Source organism: Marmota monax, unplaced genomic scaffold, assembly GCF_021218885.2.
Source record: "Marmota monax isolate L192 unplaced genomic scaffold, Marmota_monax_Labrador192_F-V1.1 WCK01_AAM20220418_F8-fsc00047, whole genome shotgun sequence".
Classification (NCBI taxonomy): Eukaryota; Metazoa; Chordata; class Mammalia; order Rodentia; family Sciuridae; genus Marmota; species Marmota monax.
The window spans coordinates 10,241,489-10,258,767 of NW_026692072.1; the positions used below are offsets into that span (position 1 = coordinate 10,241,489).

The 17,279-nt window shown below is 66.1% G+C and overlaps 1 protein-coding gene across 2 annotated transcripts in view; it reads left to right on the forward strand.

Annotated features, from left to right (window-relative positions):
- The window catches only part of Cd82 (CD82 molecule), a 38,937-nt gene extending 22,182 nt beyond the window's left edge, over positions 1-16,755 (forward strand). For both annotated transcript variants that reach the window (XM_046456440.2, XM_046456448.2), the window contains exons 3-10: positions 1,903-1,985; positions 4,438-4,510; positions 7,483-7,607; positions 7,695-7,769; positions 14,181-14,282; positions 14,990-15,217; positions 15,402-15,485; positions 15,938-16,755. In XM_046456440.2, the coding sequence (XP_046312396.1) occupies positions 1,923-1,985; positions 4,438-4,510; positions 7,483-7,607; positions 7,695-7,769; positions 14,181-14,282; positions 14,990-15,217; positions 15,402-15,485; positions 15,938-16,015 (828 nt within the window). In that variant the 5' untranslated portion in view covers positions 1,903-1,922 and the 3' untranslated portion in view covers positions 16,016-16,755. The remainder of the gene's footprint in view (positions 1-1,902; positions 1,986-4,437; positions 4,511-7,482; positions 7,608-7,694; positions 7,770-14,180; positions 14,283-14,989; positions 15,218-15,401; positions 15,486-15,937) is intronic.
- Positions 16,756-17,279: the final 524 nt, after the last annotated feature.

A 17,279-nucleotide genomic window follows, 5' to 3' on the forward strand; every position in this document is an offset into this window, starting at 1 on the left:
GCCCAGCGGAGACAAAGCAGGTCCCTGGTGGGAAGGAGCAAGCCTTGCTCTGGAGAGGGGCTTTCTTCTGCCCTTTCTGTTCTGGCAGGTTCTGAGGCCGGGGCCACGCCAGGCGCTGGGCTGGGGGCCGGAGAGGGAACACAATGGCCCTCCTTGTGTCGCGTCCCACAGGCCTTCCCCGGCCGGGCCTGGGCTGGGCAGCGCAGACCTCCGGCTGTCCTGATGCGGGGGAGTCCTGGCCTCTCCTCTCGGGAAGGCTGTGGGCCAGTTGCTAAGGCCAGAGGGGCCTGCCCCGGCCACTCCCCTGCAGCCCCCGGGCCCGGGTCCCTGGAGGCTTCAGGCCATCTGCCACCTTCCCACGTAGCCCTGAGCCCTCCTGGTGTTTCTGCAGACTTCTTCCACGCCGCTGGGGACGGCGCTCTCTGTCCCCCGGGCGGCCTGTTCTCCTTGCTTTCTGGGGTGCTCAGATCTGTCCCCTAAAAAGAGCCGCTGTGCAGCCAACAAGGACGAACCGAAGCTCTTGGGAGGCAGGGAGCCCTGTCCCTCAGCCTGTCCCCCACCCCCAGTCAGGGCAGGTACGTGACACGGAGGCTGGACTTGACAAGGAGGACAGGGCACTGTTGAAGGCAGAGAGGGCGGGGACCTGCATGACGAGAGGCTCAGAAGGGACGAGCCAGCCTCTCCCTCCTGTCCCTGTGCTCCGTGGCCGCCCCTCCCCTCCCGGGGGCAGCTGGAGCACCACTGGGCCTGGTGGCCTTGCCCTGCCCCCTCCCAGCTCTGCCTGTGCAGCTGTCCCAGGCCAGCTGTCCAGACCCAGCTGCTGGGCACTGCTCCCCCGCCCCCCAGGCTGCCCGGCTCAGGGAGGAGGGAGGGCAGCCCTCTTCCCTGTCCCTCCGGTCCCCTCTCGGGGGATCCTTTTGTGTGGAGGCACAGATTCCATCACCCTGGGTGACGACGGGGAACTTGGAAATAACCTGCGTGTCCCATCTTAGAGGATCAGATGGCCCCTTTGTGGCCTCTCCAGATCTGGGGCTCCAGCCTGTGGTCATTGGGATTTCTCAGGGGGTTTCATGGGGTCCGTGAACCCCCAGGAATGTTTGCAACATGCTTCCTACATGTGGGTTTCTAGGGGAGTCTGCAACCCCAAAATGTTATCAGTAGGTCCTGGCCGACCGGACGCCTCCGGCGCCACCTGTGAAGTCGCGTTACAGGAGGACGTTTTGTCGGCATCGAGACTGTGTCCCGTGACACGCCGACAGCAGACCCCAGAGCACGGTCCACACGGTGGCCAGTTTTGTTTAAAGACCATTTACCGCGCGCGCAGGAGGCGCAGCTGCTGGGCACTGTCTGGGTCTTACCCCGGGGCGAGAGAACGGTCTTTTGTTCTGTTTTCTGGATCCGTTGGACATTCGGTGCCCGTTTATTCCCTTGGGGTTGGAGGGGGTCTCTCAGCCCCCTTCTGAGAAGCCAGGACCCTGTGGCCTTAGCTGACCTCAGAGCCCCAGGCGCTGGTCCCGGAGGGAGTCTGCAGGGTGGAGGAACGAGCCACAGGTCTCTGCTCCGGGTCCTCAGTGGGTGGCTGACCCCCTGGCCTCTGGCTTTACCCAGCCGAGCTCCAGGCCTGGGGCCATGGAGGAGAGGCCTCCCGTGCTGTGGAGTGGCGTCCCCAGGCCCTCACTGCCCAGCGTCCAGGGCCGACACTGCCCAGGGGGCCACGCTTCTAGCTGTGTGGCTTTGGGCCCGTCACCCAGCCTTTCTGGGCCCCAGTGTTCCATAAAGCAGGGACAGTGTCAGTGGCTTCCTCAGGGCGGATGAGGTGGCCAGGGCTGGAGGTGGCAGTGCTGGCTCCCCCCACCCCAGCCCGGCCCCTCCCTGACCTGCCTGCTTCTGTCCTCTCTCCAGGGGACTCTGGGACCTGAAGGATGGGGGCGGCCTGCATCAAAGTCACCAAGTACTTCCTCTTCCTCTTCAACCTGCTGTTCTTCGTAAGTACCTTGGCCACCTTGGCCACCACCACCTGGCAGGGGTCCCCCAGGCCACCCAGGCTGAGACCCCACAGGGGCATGGGTCGCGGGCACCTTGGGGGAGACTGCTGCAGTCGAGGACAGTCCTAAGGGGAGTGGGCGGGGCTGGAAGGGCTGTGGCCAGCTGGCCCCCTGGTGAACCGTGGGTCCCTCTCCTGTGTTGGGAACACCCGGGTGCCCCCTCCTCCCGGGTCCATCCTGACGGCGCCCTGGCCTGGCCCGTGTGCAGAGCCTGCTTGTGAGGGCTCCGGCTCCCAGGGCCCTCCCGACACTGACCCCAACAGGACAGCCTCCCTGAGCTCCCAGGGGAGCCCTCCTGGCTGCAGTGGGACACACACGTGTGTCCCCAGATCCCCTGGCTGGCCACCAGTTCCCCCCAGCTGGGCATCTGTCTGCCCAGATGAGAGCATGGAGGGGCCTCCTGGGGGTCAGTGCTGGGGGGTCCCCGTGTCAGGAGGAGCAGCACAGCTGGGGAGTGGCGGAGGGCCCTCCAGGGCACCACGGGCACCTTCCTGGGAAGGACGCTGCTGTCCTCTTGTGCCCGCTGGGAGGGTCAGGGGCCCTGTGGCCTGGAGATGGCTGTCCCCCTGCGGGCTCGCCACGCTCACCTGCGCCCCGCACACTGTTGCCCGAGCTCCCTCCTGACACCAAGCGCCCTGGCAAACTCCCGGGAGGCCAGCGCTGGCCAGTCCAGGGAGGAGCCGGGTCCCCTCCCCGCTGGGCCTGGTCCGCAGACCGGGGCGGGGCTGGTGAACGGAGCGTGGCCCATGGTGCCAGGCCCGGCTCACAGGAGGGGCCCGGGAGGCGGCCCGGCCTGCTCTCCCTCCTGGCCGTCCCATGGCCTGTGGCTGCGCTGGCCACCCCCGACGGCCAGCCTGCGGCCATCTGCCTGCACAGCGGCCCAGGGACCAGGCGGGAGCGACCGCCCTGGGGTTCATCCACCAGGGTTGGGTTTCGGGGAGGGGTCTGACTTGTCCCCCACTCCCTTTTTGGAGGGGCCGTTCCCCCTCCTGCCTGCCCCCCGAGTGTCCCTGTGTGGGGCAGGGGCTCTGCCTGGTGAGGCTGGGGACGCCCAGGCCCGACCCCGGGGCAGGTGAGCAGGACTCCTGGGGCCAGGTCCCCAACTTCCCACAAATTTTGGCGGCTCTTGTGAGCCCACCTCCGGGGACCTTTCCCCTCTGCAGTGTCCTAGCCACCTGCCGTCCCCAGAGACAGATCCCAGGGGCAGATCCCCAGATTGCCACCCTCTGGCTTCCAGTTCCCAAGAGGTGAATCCGGGCCTCAGCGTCCCTGTGTATAAAATGGCAATAGCAGGAAGGTGAGGGCAGCCTGGGAGGCGCGTAGGTGGCCCCCGTCACCATCGCGGTCACCAGCCTTGGTTTCTGTGTGGTGCTGGGACCCGGCTGCCCAGGGGAGGCCCATGCAGGACACCTTCCTGTCCTGCAGCCTGAGGCAGAAGGAAGGGTCCCCACAGGGACGGTGTCAAGGCTTGTCTCAAAATGTGGCGGCTCACATGTAGGTCTCTCTTTTTATTCATCTAATTTTTCTGCATTATTTAAGAAACCACTGCTGCTGCCCGGCGTGCTCTGGGTGCCCTGGCATTCTGCGCCCAGGCCCTGCCTGGCCCTGGCTCTGGTCTTTACCAAGAATGCAACGGGCTGCTGGAGGCCTGGGGCAGCCGCTGGCCCTGACCTTGGCCCTGACCTGGGCTCATGGATGGCGCTGAGGGGGGAACCGGGGCTGGTGAGACGGAGGACCCTCCAGGTGGGTCACCTGCCAGGGTTCCAGCAGGCCCCGGCACAGTGACACAGGCCACCCCCTCCTCAAGGGACCTGGGCCTCTGCCCCGGCTCACGGGTGTCTCCTGCCCCAGCCGCCTGTGGGACTCCACCTGCAGGGTTGAGGTCAGGTTGGGGACGTCACCCCAGAGGAGGGGACCGAGGCAGGGAACCCTGGGTCCAGCGTGCTCTTTCCACCCCTCGTCATCTCGCTCCTGGCCCTTCCTTTGTAGAGTCGGGCTGGGGGCGCGTTCATTCCCCCGCCATCCAGTGCCTACAGAGTCCTGTCCCCCGGCCCTGACCCGGGGAGCTACAGGCCAGCTAGAGAAGCCCCTTTGGGCACCTCCAGGGCCTGAGTCGGGCTGGAGTGGAGTGGAAGGACCGGGAAAGGCCAGGAGGCTGCCCTGTGGGTTCAGCGTGACCGCACGTGGCTGGCTGCAGGCAGGGACTCCCCCGGTCTGTGGTCTTGCGTCTGTGTTGCTGGGGGTCCGGCCATCTTGGCACCCCTGGGCAGGGCAGGAGGAGGTGGCAGCCTTGGTGCCCCCACCCTTCCTCCCCTGGGCCCCGGGGCAGCTGGGCAAGGCCCTGTCCCCCTACCCTCTCGGGTCCCCTATTAACTGCCCCTTGTCCTTCCAGATCCTGGGCGCGGTCATCCTGGGCTTCGGCGTGTGGATCCTGGCCGACAGGAGCAGCTTCATCTCAGTCCTGCGTAAGGAGCTTCCCCGGGAGTCAGGGGCCACCCAGCAGGGCTGCTCCCCCCAGTGCTGGGGCCCAGCCTGTCCCTCCTCCTCCAGCCGCCCTCGGGGATGTGGTCACTGAGGTGCCCAGGGTCCCCCTGCAGGGCCTCCAGGAGGACAGAGGAGCGGCTGCTGTCTGGAGGGAAGGGAACACGAGGGAGCCTGGATTCCGGTCCCTTCCCTCCACCCTGGCCGCAGGGAAGCCTCTGGGGTTCTCTGTCCCTGCGTTGACAGGTCCAGCAAAATGCAGGTGGCGGGTCAGGGAGCCCCAGGAAGAGCCCGCAGGGGCCCTCGGGTGCTCACGAAGCGCCTGCTGAGCCAGGCACTTGCTGGGCGCTTCTGGGTGTGCGGGGAAGGAAGGGTCCCTGCAGGGTGACCGCGGCCACTCCCTCCATGTCCAGTGCTGGGTGAGGTGACCCGCCTCAGCTCACCCCCACCTGCCTTCAAACGGAGGAGCAGCTCAGAGAGGTCAGCCGCTGGCTGCAGGCCACTCAGCCCCGGGCAGGCTTGGCATTCAGACTGGCCAGGTGCCCGGCCTGGAAGCCCGAGTCCCGCGGAGGCCGGAGGGAAAGCCCCAAGGCCGCGTCACCTGGCCAAAGGCTCCCGGGGCTTGCTGGCTGCCTCTTGGGGACTCGTGGGTGCCCTTCTTGTGCCTGTGGCCTTGGGCATTCCCCTCCCAGCAGCCGCCCAGGCGGCCAGTTTGGACTCTGGCCTGGGACAGCTGCTTGATCTAAGTGGCTCCAGGTCAGAGCACTGACCGAGGCCGCACCTGTCACCTGGGCCTGGGAGCCAGGCTTCCCCCAGGAGATGGGGACAGCGTGGTCTGCCTCTGGCCACAGCCAGTAGGACCCGGGGCCTCCTGTGGGGGTCAGGGCTGGTTTCCTGCCACAGCCCCCTGCCCGGCCCTCGGGGACACACCCTCCTGGCCTGACCTGCCCAGGCTCCCGGCTCCCTGCTCTGCCCACACCCATCGGGCGCCCAGCCCCAGGGCAAAGTCCGGAGACCCGCCTGCATTTCTGCCCTCTGGGCACCTGCCCGGGCCTGGCCAGACCTGGGCTGCAGGTGTGTTCATAAACACCAGAGACCTGATCCCCTGTGGGTGGCGCCCTGGGTGTTTATGTCACTTAAAACACTCTCCACCCCACCTGGGACTCCTGGGGGTGCCAGGGGTCAGAAGCAGGAATCGGAATCTGCTGACCCAGTCAGTGGACACTTGGGTCAACTGAGCCTGCGGGGAGTCACCGGCCAGAGAGGGTCAGAACGGGGAACCCGAGCTCCTGACCTGCTGCCGGTTGGGCCTGCCTGACCCGGTTCTTTTCTTACCTGGTAGAATCCTCACTGGAGTCCATGGGGCTGAGCCAGCCCCATTTTATGGAACAAATCAAAGCACAGAGAGGGGAAGTAACTTGTCCAAGGGCACACAGCCAGCAGGCCAGGGAACTAGGAGGTGAAGCAGGAGGCGTGGCTCCCAAACCTGCGCCCCGAACCCCCACACCACCTGGCTCGGCTCCGGGCCCCAAGTCAGGGCTTTCACCAGAGAAGACCTGGGGTCCACCTGGCCTCACCGGTCACCCGGGGCCATTTGCTCCCATCCTGTGGGTCCCCTGTGGGCAGGTGCCCCCAGCACGCACTCCTGCCCCTCCTGAGTCAGGTGCCCAGGCCCCGGGTGGCCGGGACCCTGCTTGAGCCCAGAGCTGTGTCAGCATGAGGTTGCAGGGACGGAGACCCCGCACCCCACCGCCCTCCGGGGAGGACCCCGGCCCTGCCCCCTGCAGTCTCCTTGCGTCAGTGTGGACTCCCCCGGGCTCCGCAGGGGGACAGGGTGGCCTTCGGGCCACGCCAGCCCCGTTTTCCCTGGCAGTTGTCACCAGGAGGAAATGTGGGGACCCGGGCACAGGAAGTGGGGGGAAAGCCGAGCCCCCGTCCCCGTCCCCGTGGACAGCTGGCTGCCAACCCGAGGGCTGTGGGGAGCCGGGCTCTCAGGCGGGGGGCAGCCCTGCCCTGGCACCCTGAGGTTCCCCCTGAGGTCGGTGGCTGCCCGGGCTCCCCCTGGGGTCCAGAACGTTCTGTCTGTGACCAGGAGCAGAGCGGCCTCCTGCCCAACCCCCGCTGTGCATCATTCCTAGGGACACTCGGGCCAAGGTGGGGACATCTCCCCAGGCAGCTGGGGGACAGAAGTGCCGGTCCCTGCCTCCTCCTGGGCACTGATGGACCGTGTGCCGGTCACAGGCCTCGGCCCTCCCTCTGCCTCCTGGACGCCTCGTCTGCTGGGCAGCACAAGTGCCCGCGCATCCGTGTTCCCAGACCCAGCTCTAGCCCTTGCCAGGGGGCCACTCTGAACCTCTGTTTCCCTCCCTCTGAAGCGGCCAGCCTAGTGCCTGCCGGGCAGGCTGAGGTCAGAGCGCAGACGGCGTGTGGAAAGCCCCTGAAGCGAGGCCAGTGGGCAGGAAGGGAGTCGTCATGTCCCTGGCCTCTGCAGACCCATCTGACACAGTGCCCGCTGCTTGTTGATCCCACAGACATTCATGGGGCACTTTTGTGCCAAGCCACTGTCCTGCCAGCTGGGGGCCCAGCAGGAACAGAGCCAAGCCCCTGCCTCCCGCCGCTGGCTTTCTTGGGACGGGGGCAGGGGCAGATAGTGAGTGAGCAGAATCAGTAAGACACAGAGTAGGCTTGATCCTGAGAAGGCCCAGGAAGAAAAATACAGCAGGGCTGCAGGTGGGGCTGGATCCGGGCGCAGGGTTGCAGTTTTATGTGGGGACGCGGCTTTTCCAGGGGAGGCGGCTCCAGCGGGGGTGGGAGCCAGTTCCTTGTTGGGTGACCCAGCCCCCTGGTCCAAAGAAGGGGTGGGGGAGCAGAGCTGGACGAGTGGCCCCCCGGGCCGGCCGATTTTGTCCTCTGTGGTCTTGCTCCTGGTGAGTGGAGGCCCTTCCCTCCCTCCTAGAAACCTCCTCCGGCTTCCTCAAGACGGGCGCCTTCGTCTTCGTCGGCGTGGGGGTGGTCACCATGCTCATGGGCTTCCTGGGCTGCCTGGGTGCTGTCAACGAGGTCCGCTGCCTGCTGGGGCTGGTGAGTGCGGCCCCGCCCGCTGCGAGCTGCTGACCGGGGTGGGTGGGGGCAGCTGGGCTGCAGCTGACCATGCCCCTCTGTCCCCAGTACTTTGCCTTCCTCCTCCTGATCCTCGTCACCCAGGTGGCCGCCGGGACCCTCTTCTACTTCAACGTGGGCCAGGTAAGCGCCCGCCCTCGTGGGCTGCAGGTCCCCAGGGCCTTGGTCCCCGGGTGGGTGGGCGGGAGGCCCTCAGGGGTCAAGACCAACCCCGGGCCCTGGGGTGGCCCAAGGGGCAGCACTGCTCGGTCTGCGTGGCTGTGCTGCGCCTCACCCGGGCCTGACTCACCGTCAGCAAAACAGGGACAGTAAGGAGACCCGAGGCCCCAGGTGCTGAGGACCTGGAGGCCATCTTGGAAAGCCCCCAGCTGGCCTGTGGCGTGGTGTGTGCCTCTACCTCACAGTCACAAAATGGCTGCCACGGCACCAGGCATAGCATCTGCACTGCTGTGGCCAGAAGCAAAGGGGGCAGTGCCAGCTAGGGCCATTCTTTTACTCAGAAAGGGAAACCTTCCACACTAGGGGACAAAGGCACCTGTGGCTTCATGGGAGGCTGAGCCTTCAGAACAGAGCTAGGAGTGGCTGTCAGAGTGACCGCAGGCAGAGCACCTACTGTGTGCCGTGGTGGTTTCTTCTGGAAGCTTTACCACCTGGTCCTAGCGACAGCTCTGCAGGGTGGTTTATGTTGACAGATGGGGCAGCAGGTGCTCAGAGATGGGCAGCAAGGACGACATCAGGACCCCATCCCCCAGTGACCCCCACACACTGTGCGCCGGGGTCAGCGGGGCGCTCTGTGTTCAGTTATCCCTCACAACAGTCCTACGAGACCACGGGCATTCATTCTGTATTCATTCAGAAGTGGCAGGGGAGGCACAGAGAGGTTGAGCAACTTGCCAAAGCTCACACAGGAGTACGTCGCAGAACCTGGGCTGAGTTCCTGCTGGCCACACGGTCACTGGGCACTTCTGGGGTGAATCTGCTCTACTTGTTTCTGACCCGTACCCAAGCTGCTCCCCAGGAGAACTGGAGCAGTCTCCCAACATAGGCCCAGGATGGCTAAAATCAAATGAGGTGGAAGCCTACCCCAGGAGGAAACCACTGTGTCTGAGATCCGGGTGGAGGGTCGTTCACAGCGGAGGGCTGGCTTGAACCCTGAGCTTCCTGGCAGCCAGGGCAAAAGAGGAAATAGTGGATCCGCCACACCAAAGAGTGCTTACGTGGCTCTTGGACAGGAAGCCTGTGGTCAGGAGAGAGACTCCTTTCCCAGCACGGGGTTAAGGGTCAGGTCCCCTGTGGGGCTCAGTCCCCAGTACACCACCATCAGGTTGGCAGGACCAGGCCCCAGAGAAGTGGCTCCTGCAGTTTGGAGGCTGAGGGCCTCTGTGGGGTCTCGGGCAGTCTGCCCTGTCACCCCGGGATTTGTGCCAATACAGATGGCACCGGGGTGGGCACCCGCCAGGAGCTGGGCTTGTAACCTGGCACGGGGCACACCCACCACCTCTGCACTCCAAGAAGCCGCGGCCTAGAGGGCCGGTGGTGGGGCCCTGGTCACTGCGAGGTGTCCAGTGCAGAGTCCCAGCCTGACCCTCTGTCCCGGGCCGGCCTCCCCGTGCGCCCCGCGCCCCACAGGCTGGTGAAGTCCCGGCTGGGCCCGGGAGCCCGCAGCCCCAGGGCAGGGCGACCGTGAGAACCAGGTCCGACTGCCTGGGCCCCCTCTGTACCCCGCGCTCCCCTCCTCGGCCTCCCACCACCCAGGTCCGTGCCTCGCACCTCCTGGCCCTGCGGGCAGAGGGCCCTGCCTTTCTGGGAGCCAGGAACGTCCCTGGTCCCTGGCTCTGCCGGGGGAGCTCTGAGGTCCCCGGTCCCCAGGGCTGGAAAGGGGGTCATCCTCTCGATCCCGCGGAGACCACACAGCGCGGCCTGTTCATCCTGCAGACGAGGCCCAGCTGGGGCCCAGGGGGCAGCTCTCCCGGGCTCCTGGGCAGGCAGGGGACGCCTGAACCCCCTGCCCGGGTTTGCAGGCCGCCTCCGCCCTTCCCAGTGGCCACTGTGGGCCTGGGGGGCCAGAGTCTCCCTCCTGGGCTCCTTTTCCACCCAAGGGGCAGGCCACACCCGTAGATGGTGGCACTTCTCTGTGTCCCCGGGTGAGTCACTCAGGCTCTCTGGGCTCCGTGTCCTGGTCAAGTGTCAGCCGTGACGTAGGCCCGGTCCCCGACCTGCGATTCTGAAGTTTAAAAAAAAGTCCTTTCAAAGCCCTCCCCCCCAAATAGCAGTTGACACTCCCCAGGTGGCAGCGGGGACACCGACGGGCAGGGAGGGTTCCTGGGCCTCTCCACGCGGGTCCCTCGGGATCGTGGATGGGGGTGACTCTGGGTGGGACACGTGCCCCCTCATCCCTTTCTAGAACCTGGGCCAGAGCCCCAGGGGGCACCAGGCGGTGCTGTGGAGCCGAGGACGCTGGCAGAGGGGACAGTGCGGTGGCAAGTGCTTGCCGCCACCCATAGGAACAAGGGCTCGGTGCGGGGACCTGGATTCAGGTGTGAAGGCGCGTCCTCGGCCTGTCCCCTTATCTGAGCTTCCTCCCGTGGCCTCTTGGTGGACGGAGTCCAGGTCTGTTTCTGGGGGCCTGGCTTCTGGGATAGGTCCTGCCAGTGATGGCTGTGTGACTTTGGACAAGTTTCCAAGCCTCTCTGAGCTATCTGTGACCTCTAGGCCCACTGCCAGCTCTGACAGTCTGGATTCTGATCATCCTCCCTGGCAGCTGTGGGTAGGAGGTCAGAGGAGGACTGGGCCCGCTGGGGGCTGGGTGCTGGGGGCTGAGTGCTAGGTGCTGGGGGCTGGGTGCTCCCTTGGTGTGCACAATGGCCGTAGCTCACTGCCCAGCGTCCTGTGTGGGTTGGCTGCGGAGGCTCTGGGAGCCCGTGGGGGGGGGGGGGCTGGAGCAGGGCCTGGGGCCAAGAGCCTGAGGGGAGGGCTCTGTGGCCTGGGCAGGGCGGGCAGGCCCTCCAGTGAGAGGGCCTCGGGGACCCAGATTCCCCTCCCCCACCCACCAGGAAGCCCAGGGTCCCCGTGTCCACGAGCCCCAGGCGCGGATGCCCCAGGGCCAGAGCAGGTCTGTGGGCTGCCTGCCCGGTGTGGGGACGCCTGGTCTGGCCCCTGGTGCCGGGTCTCTGGGGACAGCAGCTGAGCCGGGCAGGGGGGTGGCCTGTCCCTTCTCTGCAGGGAGCAGGAGGGTGGCACCAAGGCCCCTCCAGAGATGGCGGCTCCGCAGCCCCTGTCCTCGGGGCTGGCAGTGCCTTGGGGACGGAGTGGCCCCTACTGAATTCTGGGCGGCTGGTCGCGGGCGCTGAAGCCCGGCTTTCGGGACAGACTCAGGTGGTCACAGCAGTGGCCCCGTCATCCCAAGGCACAGGTGGCCAGGACACGGGAGGAAGCCTCATGCCCCTGGGAGCACCCGGGGACACCTCGACGAGGCGGCGAGCCCAACCCGGGTGCGCTCCTGACAGGTGCCCGCGTGCTGGTGGGCGCTGGGCTGGCATGGCCACTGCTCTAGGGTCTGGCCACAGCCTCCGGGGGAGCAGTCCCCGCCCAGCCAGAGGCAGTGAGTGGCTCGCCAGGTGGTGGCCTGCCGTGGCCAGGCCCTCAGGGTCAGCAGGTGTGGTCCTGGGCTCCAGCTGCTCCCAAGGGGTCCCCCCTCCTGGGACATGGGAGGGGGCCGAGGCCTGGGCGGCTTCCTCAGGGACTTGAAGGGCTCACTGCTTGGCTTGAGGCCCCTGGGAGACATGGGTGCCGGTCACTGCACTGGGGGACCTTGTTAGCAGGGGCAAAGGGACCCTCTGAAGGCTTGGAGCGAGGCCAGGACACCGTGGCCCGTGGCAGGCTGAGGAGACTGGACCCCCTCGTCATTTTAAACACAAGGCCGCGTGGCCACTTTGCACTGGGCTGTGGCCTGCAGCCCCCCCACCCCGGGCGGGACTGTGGTTTGTGGGGGACAGAACCCTACTGAAGGGCAGAGCAGGCTACAGGCTTGGCTGGATACAGGTCTCCCGGGGCTGCCAGCAGCACAGTGTGCCTCTCTGTCACTTGCCCTTGCCCTCTCTTGGGTGCCCAGAGAAGCCTGAGGTAGGCTCAGGACCTTGTCTCAGTCTGTCAGTAGAAAGAGAGGGTCCGTGGAGGCCACTGGCTGTGCGAGAGGGACAAGGACAGCTCAAGGCAGCGGGTCCTGGGCTGGGAGCGGGGCTCAGCAGCAGAGAGCCCTGCAGGACAGAGTGAGGCCGCCGGTCCCTCCCCGCTCCTGCTGGTCTCCGCCACACCCTGGGCTGCAGGATGGTGTGAGTCTCCATGGAAACCACAGCCCTGCCCCCATCAGCTCCTGCCTGGCTGGGCGGCCGGGGAAGCCCGCTGTGACCACGGGTATGAACAGAGCTGGGGCTGGGGAGGAGCTTGGCGGGAGGATGTGGCAGGCGGCTGTCTGCAGGATGCACGGGGATCCCCGCCTCCCCCCCCCCCAGGGAGCAGGGGGCTGCGCAGGACAGACAGACCCAACATCTGCATGCCCCCTTCGCTTCTCTGGGTCCCGGCTAAAACTTTCTGACCTTCCAGGCGACACCATGTGGCTTACATCCTGATAGGGCTTCAGACAAGCCTGAACTCAAACCCCAGATCTTTCACCTGTTGGCTGTGTGGTCTTGGATAAGTGAATTAACCTCTCTGGGCTTGTCTCCTGTATGTTCCTAAAGAGGAAACAGGGTCAATACCTAGGCCACAGGTCGGCTGTGAGGATTAAGTTGAGATAATGTTCTGAAAACTGCTTGCCCCTGCACCTGGACTGCAATGTACATTTTTGGTACCAGGAATAGAACTCAGGGGCACTCCACCCCTGAGCCCCATCCCAGCCCTATTTTGTATTTTACTTAGAGACGGGGTTGCACGGAGGTTGCTAAGCACCTCGCTGTTGCTGAGGCTGGCTTTGAACTCGAGATCCTCCTGCCTCAGCCTCCCGAGCCCGCAGGTGTGGCCACTGGCCTGCACTGTGCAGTTAGGGTCACCACAGGGAAGCTTTGTAACCCTGCTAAGCGCCTCAGTGGTGGGGGGGGCTGATGTCCTGGGGTCCTTCAGAGGGGCAGGGGAGGAGCCAGAGCCACGGAGCCTCCTGAGGCCCGTCCCCTGAGGATCTGTCCCAGCTCCCAGCCTGGTCCTCAGGCACCAGGAAAGTGTGTCCCCTTGGGGTGTGTGTCCTCTCTGGGTCCCTGCTGCGGGGCTCCTCAGCTCAGCAGGTGACCTCGGTCAGCCTGTCTACGCCAGGTGCCTGGAAGGCCCTGGGCAAGGTCCACAGGAGCCGTCAGGGCTGGGCGGGGGGCAGCTGGTGGAGGGCGCCCTGCCCCTCCTCCTTTGCTGCCCCCCTCGGGGCCCTGACAAGGCCACAGCTCAGCCCCCGGCCCCGCCACTGGGGCTGGACCTTTGTCCCCGGGTCTCTCTCGGCCTTATTTGTGAATCTGTTTTCTCGTGGGTTTAGCTGAGACCCGCTCCTCTCCACACCGTCAGGGACCCCGAGATCCTGCCCACGGTGGGGACCGGCACAGGCCAGATGTGGACGCTGTGTCCCACGCTGCCCTGGCCGAGCGCCTGTCCCATGGTCTCCGGGGCCCTTTTCTGAGGCTGCGCCGTCCTGGGGGAGGGAGGTGGGTCCAGCCCGTCCTCTCCCGCCTTGATCTGTGAGGTGCCGCAGCGCCTGCGCTCTAAGTCCCCAGGGGGGACGTGGCCAGTGCTGGCCAGGGCAGTGGTCATGCATGGGCTGGTCAGTGTCCACCACACAACCTACGGACTCTGTGACCGGCTTTGCTCTAGCCTCTTGGGACTCTAGTGAGGAAACCCTGTCCCCATGCAGTGACACTCCAGCAGAGGAGAGATAGACCCAGAAAGTCACCGAGTCCGCGGCCTCAGAAGAAAACCACCCCACGCTTACCCGAGTAGATGGGGGGTGACTGAGGGTGGCTGGAGGGGGTGGGGAAGGGCCGAGGCTTTCCTGAGTGGTTCAGGAAGGCCTTTCTGAGGAGGTGACATTTAGCAGAGCCCTAAAGGAAGCAGAGGAGCAAGCCACAGTAACATCTAGAGAAGAGCTTTCCACACAGGGAACAGGTGCAAAGGCCCTGGGGCGGCACGGGAACTGAGAGAGGCCTGGGAAGAGCAGGGGCAAATGGTGGAGGGCCCCTGGGTCATTTAGAGGCCGCTGGCATTTCCCCCGAGTGTGAAGAGGCCACCGGAAGCTTTTCAGCAGTGACAGGAGAAAATGCACATTTAAAAGGCCATGCGGCTACTGCGGGCAAAATAGACCACAGGGCAGGGGAAGAGGTCAGCACTGACCAAGCGGGCCCCAGGCAGTGCCAGGAAGTAGTTCAGGAAGGGCGGACCCTGGAGCAGTGAGCCGTCCCGGGGTTCTTGGAGGTGGGGACAGTCTGCGGTTGCGAGAGCCGCGGCCACGGGTTTCCGGAAATCTGACGGCCACCCCGCGGTCACCTCGCGCTCCCTCTGCAGCTGAAGCAGGAGATGGGCGACGTGGTGGGGAGGCTCATCCGGACCTACAACGCCAGCGGCCAGGACAACCTGCAGGAGGCCTGGGACTACGTGCAGGCGCAGGTGAGGGCGGCGCGCGCGGGGCTCTGCGCGGGGCCTGGACTCTGCGCGCGCTCCTGGGCCGGGCGTGGGTGCGCACCTATTGCAGGCGGGGGCTCCCGATCAGGCCCCTCCCTGGCACCCCCGCCCCCGCACCCACCCTCCGGCACCCCCCCACCACCCCGCCCCGCCGCTGAGGTCCTGCTGGGAGCGTGGCCTTGGAGGCAGCGCTGGGGCGCATGATGCTGGCGTCTGAGGTCCTCAGATGGGAGGTCCCTGCCCCGTGCCCTGGGAGGGCCAAGGAGGGCTGCTTCATTTTGCTCTGGTGAAGGAGCCTGTGGGTGTCGCCCAGCCCTGCAGACCGGTGTCCCCTCCCCCATGGGGTCACCCTTTTCCGCGGGAAAGGAGGCCCCCAGGCCCCTGCGGAGCTAGAAGCTGCCTGCGCGGCCCAGCGTGCCTGGCACGCCCCCTGCTGGCCATTGGCTGCTGGTCTGGGACTCAACACCCTGAGATGGCCCAGAGACAGCTGGGGACTGTCACTGGACACCTGGGTATGCCACTTACCCAGCTGTCCCTTTGACCCTCCAGGGACCCTAGTGAGCCGCTGTTAGCACCTCAGGGACCTCTCAGTGGCAGATCTGAGCGTCTGGCTGGGAGAGGCTCCACCCTGCGGAAGGGTGGCCTGCCCCGGGTGGGCGGTGGTCACAAGGACCTGTCCCCTCTCTGCCCAGGTGAAGTGCTGCGGCTGGGTCGACTTCCACAACTGGACGGACAACGCTGATCTCATGAATCGCACCGAGCTCACCTTCCCCTGCTCCTGCCAGGCCACCGGAGACAAGGATGACCCGCTGTCCCAGAAGAAGGGCTTCTGCCAGGCGCCGGCCAACAGCACAGCCAACAGCACCACCAGCAGCCCCCGGGGCCGCAACGACCCCGACCTCTGGCCTGTGTACAAGGAGGTGTGTGCCGCTGCCGTCCCTGTGGTGGGCGCCTGGGCCACCTGGCTGCGCTGGGTCCGTGGGTGTCACTGATTCGTGCCATCGACTTAACAATTCCTGCGGATTCGTGAAGTTCCTCCTTCTGGGACCCGCGTGGGTGGCCTGGTGGCGCAGGCCCAGGGGTGACACCGTGTGCTCCCTACAGGGCTGCATGGAGAGGGTGCAGGCGTGGCTGCAGGAGAACCTCACCATCATCCTGGGCGTGTGCGTGGGTGTCGCTGTCATCGAGGTCAGTCCCTCCCCCACTTGGTCCTCCTGCTCATCTCTGCCCAGCCCATGTCCTCCCCCAGGCTGAGGCCCGAGGGGCAAGCAGCCATGAGCTTCTAGAGGCTCTGGCCTGAGATCTGCCTGGCTCTGTGACTTCAGCCAAGGCACTGTCCCTCTCTGGGCCTCACCGTTTTCTGGCCCTGCAGGGTGGCTGTGAGGCACAGGCTGAGGAAACATGGGGGTTGGCCTGAAAAATGGGTAGGGTGCTGGGTGCCTGGTGGGCCCCCTCCCTGCCCTCCATCTCTCCCTGACCTCATCCCTCCCTGACCTCCATCCCTCCCTGGCCTCCCTCCCTGCCCTCCATCCCTCCCTGACCTCATCCCTCCCTGGCCTCCACCCCTCCCTGGCCTCCCTCCCTGCCCTCCACCCCTCCCTGGCCTCCACCCCTCCCTGACCTCCACCCCTCCTCCACAGCTCCTGGGGATGCTGCTGTCCATCTGTCTGTGCCGGCACATCCATTCGGAAGACTACAGCAAGGTCCCGAAGTACTGAAGCCTCTGCCGTCTCACCTCCTTGCTGGTCTCCGAGCTCAGGCCTCCCGGGGGTCTCCTGGCTCCTTCTGCCCCCCACCCAACTCTCTAGGCCCCCTGTCCTGGGCTGGCAGGGAGTGGGGGCTCTCTGGGCCTGGCCCCCTCACTGCCTCTCTGCTTCCTGATTGAGCCCTGGGGGCTCTGGCCTTCTGCTTCCTGCTGGGGGGGCCTCTTAGCAACCCGGTGACAGGCTCCCGTGGCCCCCAGCCTGCCTCTCTGCCTCCCTCAGGCCGAGTGTGTCGACAGAGGACAGTGTGTCAGAAACCGGGGGAGGTTGGACCAGGCTCCCTGGGACGCCAGGACTGTCCCCTGGGTGGCCGACTTTCCCCCACGATGACGCTCATGTCTGTGGCTTTTCACATTTGACTGAAGGTAGTGGTGGAGGTTGGCCTCCCCCTCCCCAGGCCTGTTGCGGTCCCAGGCGGGCAGCCGGCTCAGCAGGCCGTGCTCGGGCAGCGCTTGGCCAGTCTGGGTGGGGAGGAGCCGGGGACTGGGCAGAGCGGGCCCTGCCTTCTCCAGGATCCTGAGCTGTCCGGGGACCGGGCCAGAGCGGGGCTGGCCTTTCTTGGCAGCTGTCCTCTGCCGCTGGACACGGGCAGGCGAGCCCGGGCCTTGTGGCGGGAGCTGGAGGGCCGTGGGCTCGTCTGTGACACTTTCTCAAACTCTGAGGCCCGACTATTAAACAGGATTTGTAACAATCCACCCCACGGTGCCAGGCTTCTTCCTGGGGCGGGGCAATGGTGTGAGGGTGGGGGACACCTTGCTACTGTCCCTCAGGGCGGACAGGCTGGTGCCCGAGGACCGCAGTGGGCCAGGCCTGGCTGGTGGCCGGGTGCTGAGGTGCCTGGAGGTCCGTTTGGGCCAGGTTAGATCTCACCTCCTGGGTCCTGCTTCTGAGACCAGGGCCAGGTCCCCCAGAGGGTCCCCCCAGTGTCCTGCGCCACAGAGGGTGCAGAGGCTCGGCCTCAGGACCTGCGATGGGGAGGTGCCGCCCGTGCAGGTGGGCATGGAAGGCCGGGCAGGCAGCTAGGAGGGCACCCGCCCAGTGTCTTGGTTCCTCTCCCCCCTGGGGTCCCTGCAGGAGGCAGTGGGGGTGTCGGGGATGGGATGCTCCCAGCCTGAGGGGCGGATGGCAGGTGTTTCCGAACGTCCCAGCAGGGGGCGCTGCTGCCACAGCCAAGGATCCCAGTTACAGCGGGATCTGGCCACCCCAAACCCGTGCTGTC